The sequence below is a fragment of the Azolla caroliniana genome, unplaced genomic scaffold, assembly GCF_043228905.1.
Source record: "Azolla caroliniana isolate FFs.n. ecotype wild unplaced genomic scaffold, voAzoCaro1.0.p SCAF_1, whole genome shotgun sequence".
In the NCBI taxonomy this organism is placed as follows: domain Eukaryota; kingdom Viridiplantae; phylum Streptophyta; class Polypodiopsida; order Salviniales; family Salviniaceae; genus Azolla; species Azolla caroliniana.
Window position 1 is genome coordinate 27,080,115 of NW_028230436.1, and position 8,191 is coordinate 27,088,305.

Genomic DNA, 8,191 nt, shown 5'->3' on the forward strand with positions numbered 1-8,191 from the left:
AACATATGCAAAAGTTACATTGACACTTATCTAATACGCATGATAATCCATTTCATATTCAAGCACACACATATATTGCACAAAGGTGGAAATAAACACGTTCACATAACACGGTCTCATTGAAAAATTCAATTGACCAATTAGTTGTCACTAATTAATAATAACCATCTACTTGTCAACAATTAATGAGTGGGCATGGGTACATGCATATTACACCTATACATCCATAATGGAATAATCAACTCACCCTTGCTTATTGAAACACACACATCGCAAAGAAGTGAGAAAGGGCTTATGATGTTTCCTACAGCAAATGTAGCTTTGCATGTTGCAAATCACAATGTACCTTCCTCATATGATATTGATTTGTATGTTGGCAACACATTGTGCATATGAGATTTGTCAAATCGAGCATAATTTGATGAAATTGCTATCTTTTAAATTTATATATAATATCCTTTTAAGTTGCTTCAATTGAGTAATTTTTAATCTCTCAATATTATAGGTGCGAGAATGAAATAAATATGAAATTTAATCTTGTAATCCTAGTGGTAAGCTAAAAGCTAAAACCCATTAAGGTGGGTTGTCTTCTTGATCACCTACAGACTCAGGTGCAAAACTCAATAACTTCATTAATTTAATAGATGTCACTACAAAACTTAAATTTAATATGTAAGCTTATGGTATTCGGCACACAATGTTACAATTTGAGCTCCCTCTATGAGAACATGGATTGTGACATGTTATGTGCTTAAGGACATGGAGCTTTAAATTTTAACTAACATTATTGGTGTCAAACCAAGAATTTCTAGTTTCAATAATTCTTTTTGTATTATGTACTTCATGAATTGGAACATATGGTTGACATATTTATACCACAAGAAGGCATATGATAGGTTACCAATGGGAATGCAACCATCATAGTTTTGTTACACACAAATGGCATAGTGCTCTAAGCAAATGCACAAACATCTATGAGTGCATTGGTAGACAAAGTAGATTGCCCATAAATAGTTGTAAAACAAAGATTATGTTTATGACAACACTAAAAAAGGATAAGTCATCAATAAAGTAAATGAGCTAGTCATCGCTTGTAAACATAAAACAGAGTTTATATGCATCTGGGAACATAACGCGATGGAGGATAAATCAAATCTAAGGATCTCAAGGATACATTTTTTTTTTCCATAAAAATTAATCTCAAGGATACATTTCTTCACGGTTTGGTCACACCAATCCTTTTTTTTATAGGGCATGATTGTGAAGTGGTAGCAATTGTAAGCTCACTTGCAAAAGTGTTTGAAAGTGTCCAAATGGGGTTTTTATGAAGTTTCTCCAAGTGAAGATACAAATGTCGTGAGTGTTCTTACTTATCGAAACCACATCGCTTCCCATCGGGATCATAAGCATGGAGAGGGTTGGGAAATAAATACCTTGGATACAAAAGAGAAAACTAACATTGACATCCTCGAAATGCATTTGAAGTAAAAATGTTGAAGAATATGTATAGATGGTTTGGGAGATAGGATGCATTACACTCATTCCATGACGCCTCATTTGGATATTTGACAAATGAGTTTTTTCATGCAATGCTAACATAACATAGCATATGGTTTGTGGAGATTTAGAAGCTCATGATAAGATATGTTTTGCTAAACTACAATCCCATCTTCTTCTCTCAATGTATAATCATACTCATGCATACATGTTAGAGCCCATCTCGTGTCTTCAATATGCACCGCCATTTATGTATGATTGATCTCACATTCTCTTAGTTTGATGTCGAGACAAGGCGGTGTGGTGTCTACATAGAGACTCTCGCGTTCACATTTCAGTTGGAACAAAGTCCACTAATTCTAAGACTCGAATATCACACTTTACCACGATGCTTCTTCACCGTTTGATCATATTTGAGCCATAATTTGAAGCCAAATTTAGCCTTACACACATTTCTTCTCTCCCATTTTGCAATATGTATGCGTGACCAAACATTGCAATGTTTCATTAGTGAATGCCCTCGAGAGTGTCACATATTAACTCAACATATGACACATGTTACGTGGATACTCGAATTATATCAATTCGGATCGTTGATATTTTGATATGGAGAGGACTTAGAGAGTACAGCCTCTCTATCTAAATCTAGGTCTGCCCCTCTCACACACACACATACATTACACACACATTCCAAACATTAAGAGAGAAGGAAGCTTCTTCTTCTTCTTTATTTCTTTGTGTTTACATCTATCTACATGACCTTTTTATAACTTTTTCTTTCTCCAAACCTACTTACTTGTCTTTCCCCTGTTTTTTCCTTGCCTTTGATTTTGTCTCTCTTCTTTCTTCTTCTCTCCAATCTACCCAACACTACCTCATTTCTTCTCCTTCATCCTTCCAAAGAGTAAGCTAAGCTATATTTGGCAGGGATTGCTTTCATTTTTGAGTGAAACTGGCTCTAATTTAGACACGTTTTAGTGGCTAAATTTCCCTACTTGTCACTGCTTCAATGCCTCTGAAGTAGACATGTTTTAGTGGCTAAAAATATGACAAATCCTGATAAAAGGGCATTCCTTTCTTTCTTCTTTATAGTTCTTTGAAATTTAGAGAGGAAATACCACTAGCTAGATTTTAGGGTTTTTTTGAAGCTGAGTTTATACCGAATTTAGCACTTGTCCTATCTGTTTTAGCAAAGATTTTTGTTAAGAGAAGAATATACTGCTACTAAGTCTAGGCAAAAAAAAGAGAGGCTCCAAATCTAGGACAAATTAGGGTTACTTTGCTGGCAACAAAATTTCACTCGATAGAGGGTGAATTTCTGTCTAAATTTTTGAAGGAAGTTAAGCTACAGCTAGAGGGGAAATTAATCTAAATCTACAGTGAATCGGCCGAATTTTAGAGGGAAGCCCACCTAAATTTAAGAATGGAAAAGGTAAATTTTATATAGGGTATTTGGAAAGATTAAAGGGCAAGAGTTAACGGAAATCTCAAATCGAGCTAAAGTCTTGCTAAACGTTTTCTTTTTTATAGCTGCTTTGTTAACATAGTTTTGGTTTGTTTTTTCTGCAGCAGCACAGGAAACATGGCAAGTGAAGTTCATGATGAAATCAGTAATGGCAACTTGAAGGAGAATATAGAGGTAAAAATGACATGTGTATTCTCTTCTTCTCAGAACGCCATTAAAATGGAAAAAGGAGAAAGAAGAACACATCTCTGTATGTATTTTGGTCAGAATTTCTTGTAAAACACTACTACATTAATATTAAACAGGTCCAGAAAACATAGAGAAAATTCTCTATATTTGTGGCCAAACTGTAATAGATTTTTTTTTTACTTTCTGGTTCATTTGATCAGAATTTTTCTTCTCTAGATTACACCCCCTCCTACCCCAAAAAACAAAATAATTATTATATTTCAAGATTTTTCTCTACATTAGAGACTTTCTTCTCAATTCACAAGTAAAATCTGGATGGTACAAAAACCCTCAGAAATAAGCCCGAGATTTTCTTTAAAGTTCATGATTTTCTCCACAATTTGTACATAGAGCCTCTGGGTACTAAATCTTCCAAAGATTTGTTTGCAGATTGAGCCCCTTGGAGAGACTAACGTGAAGGCCAAATCAGCAGAAGCTATTATCGTGGATCTCGTCCAGTCGGAGTGAGATTCCTGACACTGTCCAAAATTTTTAGGTCGAAATTAGCCACAAATTTCACACATTTTAAACAGTTAGACGGCAGACACATAATGAATGAAGGCGATCGATCTATGACATAATTAGTAGGCACAACAGGAATACTTGAGGCCTGCTACATTTTCCAGGTCGAATTCGCCATGAAATTATGCCTCGAAACCGTGAATTAAGTAATTATTAATGGAACGTTGAGAGAGGCATCTCAGCGTCTAAATAGAGGCAAGCCCCAAGTGGGGGCAAGAATTGATTATAGACTCTGAATACACACAATCAAAACATGTAAAAGTAGTTAACCAACGGCTTTCTTAATTGTGCTCATTACGTTCTTTGCGCAGATTGCCTAATCTTCTGGTGAAAGTCCTTCTTAAATCATAATCATTCATACATATTATGCTAGAATTAAACCCTAATTGTGTGACAGATGCAGCGCCGATGGGCGGAAGGCCGAAGAAGTGGAGGAGACGACCAGAGACGAGAAGGTAAGGCGTGCCGACGTGTCATCTCTGCCGGGCTGACGTGTCCTACCTGCAAGCAGACGTGTCAATCTCTGCCCGGCTGACGTGTCTTCTCTGCCCCCCTTTTTTTGCCCACGTGTGGAAATGGATGTCCTCTTCTGCTTTTTCCTTCTTCTTCTTCTTCTTCTTCTTTTGCTTTCGTGTTGTTTGCCTGCTTTTCTGGCTTTCTGCGTTTTCACACTATGAATATGCATAAAATAGAACACTTTTTTTTTGGTGGGCTTTTCTCGTGAGGAAAAGAAAGTTGCTTGCTTTTCTGGCTTCTCAAGGGCTACAAGCCGTCCGTCTGTCCATCCGTCCGTCCGTCGGCTCATAACAAACAAGCCGGGGTGGGTTTTGTGGTGGTGGTGTTAAAACTTCCTCGGGTACTTTTAACTTACTCCAAACAATAAGTCGTGTATAGTTTTCCAAGGTTATATATATATATATATATAGGTGGCTCGAGAAGAGGCAAGGGGCGTGGATAGCATTTGGTTTTTGAGAGGGCTTTCGTGCTCACAAAATAAGGTAGCATTGACATCAATTTTTCGAGTGTGGTTATATATATAGGTGGCTTGAGAAGAGGCAGAGGGGGCGGTGGGGGGGGGGAGCATTTGGTTTTTGAGAGGGCTTTCGTGCTCACAAAATAAGGTAGCATTGACATCAATTTTCCGAGTGCAACTAGCGTTGCAAACTTCAAGAGGATCCAAATACTGCCTTAGCGCTCTCCTTACGCTCTATCCCTAGACATTAACCTCTTTTTGTTGTATGTGTCACTTGTTTGTGTTTTGTCTTTACCCTTGTGGACCCAACACTAAGTCTATATTATTCACAACATCTTATCTACATTGGTTGGGAAGTCATCAAGTTTTTCATGTTTTTTTTTTTTGAGTTTTCTTGTGAGTGGTGTTTTCATTTACTAAACTAATGTTTTGCACTAAGTAATATTGAGCAAGTGAGAATTGTCTTTTTTTTTACCCAATTTGATTTGGAAATTTGTCTTTGTGCATCCCGAATTTATTTTATTTGTTTCATCATCACTTTTTATCTTCTCTTGAATGCGGCCTAATTATCCTTTGCTTGCTTTTGTGACTATTAAACTTTATGCATGTTTATGTTTGTGGCCCTCATTCATACTTATGTGATTATCTAACTTTTTGATTTGCCTCCTTTACTTTGTCAGCAAGAACCCTTGCCAACGACACTTGAAAAAGAGAAGGACGTTCATGAAGTAGGCAAAGATGAAGAGGAGCCCCAAGAAGGCAATGGTTATAGTGTTGATGAGGAAGTAGAAGACGAAGTCAATGAACGAGAAGCAGAAGGACAATATGAAGAAGAAGAAGACGATGATGAAGAATATGAGGAAGCCAAGGATGATGACGAAGATGAGGAAGCCGAGCCTCCTTCGAAAAGAAGGAAATGAATATGAGTGCATCACTAAAAAGGAACATTTGCTATTTCTTCCTAAAGGACATGGGCATTTCTTCTTAAGTAACAAACGCCTTGCAACTTAAAAGGCATAGGGCCTTTTTTCTAGCTTTGCATGTTTGTACTTTTAAGTGTTATGAAACACCTCACTCTTTCCTTCATGATATTGATCTCTTTAATTATGTCATTTATTGTTTCTATATTTGCACTTTAGGACTTAGAATGCTTGACAATTGTTTGTCTGGTGGGAAATCTTTACACACCACGGACAAATTGATTGGCATATGTTTTCTATGTGTGATCGGGGGCCACACTATTAGAATCATTGGGATATTTTTTGAGTATATGTCATGTGATGTATTTCAGCACTTTGTTTTGTAGTAGCGTATTTCTACTTTTAAAGTTTTTCTAGTTATTTACTGTTCAAATCTCTTTTCTCTCTCGTTGAACCCATCATTGTACACGTGATTAATTTGATAGCCTATGCAAACCTACTTTCATAAAGGTATATGAACAAGTACACATGCACATGCATCATTTTTCAATTTCTTAACATGGAGTTTCGCTAGTGATAACATACAATATATGGCACATGTATAGAGGTGATCATTTCTACAACGTTAAGAGTTATATGAGCAAACACATATTTTGTCTTTGTGATCAATTTGATTATCAATAACAAGTAGTACATTTGGATGTCAAATGCGCCTTCTATTTAATTGCCTTCTATTAAAAGTTCGTTTGCAACTTGTGTGCTATAAACTTTTGCCTTGCCCATGTTGTATCCCAATGTAATTATTAGGCTAGGATAAGTAAGCAACGTTTTTTGTGAATTAATTTAAAATTATACCAAACAAAGTTAAAAACATCTACTTTTAGCTAGTTATATACATACACATGGCCTTTTATGGGCACTTGAACCAAATCTTCGAATTATAGCTCCACACGAAATGCTTGTCTTAAAGTTTTCTTCTTGCTCTAAAATATTATTTGACATATATCACTTCTTGTATGTATGTAGAGCAACTTTGTTGATTTGACTATGTTAACGCATGCCACCTATATGATGGTTCTTTTTAAACTTTTATTTGATCATACTTGGTTTGGTGTAAGGCTTTATTTAACATCTTCGTCATTCATCAAAAGAATGCTCAATAGCAATTTTATGTGTCTAGTCACCATGTCTTGTGATTGTCTTAATTATATGCCCAAAAAAACAATGAATATTAAACTTACAAAAAAGATTGATGTGTGGTATCATATATTTCTATACCCCTTTAGGCATGGAGAATTGTAAGGGTATTATGTCCTAGTTCCAAATGAGTTGGGTGTGATTTATAGACTTGAGGTTGAATCAAGAACGAAGAATGATGACTACGTAAAGCTAAATAACTAGTGAATGCTAGTGGCTAGGTTATATCGAAATGCATTCATTGTTGATTAGAGTTCATGTTCATCAAAGTATATACATTAGAGTGGCAATTTCTACTATGATAAGCTTGACGTTGGATAAGGAATCATGAATTGTGTCTAAGTATGTAAATAACTTGTCCAATAGTGTTTTTAATGTTTAAGTTGTGGAAAAGCTTGTAAGTAATTTTGGCTAATTCCGTACCATCAACATGTACACCCCAGTATATGATATTTTACATCATCTGATGAGCATGCTAATTTGTGTTATAGTATTAATGGGATCCAACACATGTGAAGTATTATCGTAATAAGTGGCACCTACCACCTGACTCAACTCTTCTTCTTCTTCTTCTTCTTCTTCTTCTTCTTGGGAGGAGAAGTTTTAACTTTTAAAAAAAAATAAAAAAAAATGAAGATTCACCTTGGTATTAATGGAAAGATGACCAAAGGCTACAACGACTTCATACAATAGATTATAACCCTCATACCCACATCAACCAACATGTCAAGTATCAAAAGCCCTCATGTAGGGTCATTCCAAGATGGAGGGCGGAAAAAGCCATCTTGGTGGAGCATATCTCCACTTTATTCTCTCACTAAAAGAGGTGAAGACCTCTGACTTTTTCCAAATTTCTCGAATTTGTTGTTGTTTACGAATCACAACCATAGGCTCACCGGTTATTGCCTCATATTGACCTCTTAGAGTATGTAAGGGCATTAACCATATCTTCTTGACTAACTCAACCGCATTTTGTTTACCTTTTTGAAATACACATTTACTTCTAGCCTTCCACAATACCCAAACTACCAAAGAAGATATCGTAAACCGGACCTTGTCCTCTTCCAAACAACGAATTGTGGTAGTATAAGAGACCTCCAATACATGTCTTCCATCGGAGAGAAGAAGAAAATCAACATACTCCTTTTCATACTTATGTATTTCTTTAGTCAATCTTCCCCATCTCACAAAACCCCATGTGTACACATGTTTGCTATATATAGGATACAACATTCTCAACATTCTTTTCCAAATAGCTCTAACAATAGGACATATCCATAAAATATGGTAAACCGATTCAATGGGAGAACCACAAATATCACATTTTAAATCATGGCAATGCCCCCGCATCCATGACTTCACAGGAATGCCATAATGTATCAACAACCA

The 8,191-nt window shown here is 36.1% G+C and overlaps 1 protein-coding gene across 1 annotated transcript; it reads left to right on the top strand.

Annotated features, from left to right (window-relative positions):
• Positions 1-2,288: 2,288 nt before the first annotated feature.
• LOC147869358 (uncharacterized) lies at positions 2,289-5,806 on the top strand. The gene is made up of 5 exons (XM_087328490.1): positions 2,289-2,401; positions 3,067-3,136; positions 3,581-3,654; positions 4,110-4,167; positions 5,366-5,806. The coding sequence occupies exons 2-5, from the start codon at positions 3,080-3,082 to the stop codon at positions 5,603-5,605; spliced, it is 429 nt and encodes a 142-aa protein (XP_087184616.1). The 5' UTR covers positions 2,289-2,401; positions 3,067-3,079; the 3' UTR covers positions 5,606-5,806.
• The last annotated feature ends 2,385 nt before the right edge of the window (positions 5,807-8,191 follow it).

Coding starts and splice junctions, on each gene's coding strand:
- LOC147869358 (XM_087328490.1), top strand. CDS start 3,080: ATGGCAAGTGAAGTTCATGATGAAATCAGTAATGGCAACTTGAAGGAG. Junction 3,137..3,580: donor ACTTGAAGGAGAATATAGAG/GTAAAAATGACA, acceptor ATTTGTTTGCAG/ATTGAGCCCCTTGGAGAGAC. Junction 3,655..4,109: donor GTGGATCTCGTCCAGTCGGA/GTGAGATTCCTG, acceptor ATTGTGTGACAG/ATGCAGCGCCGATGGGCGGA.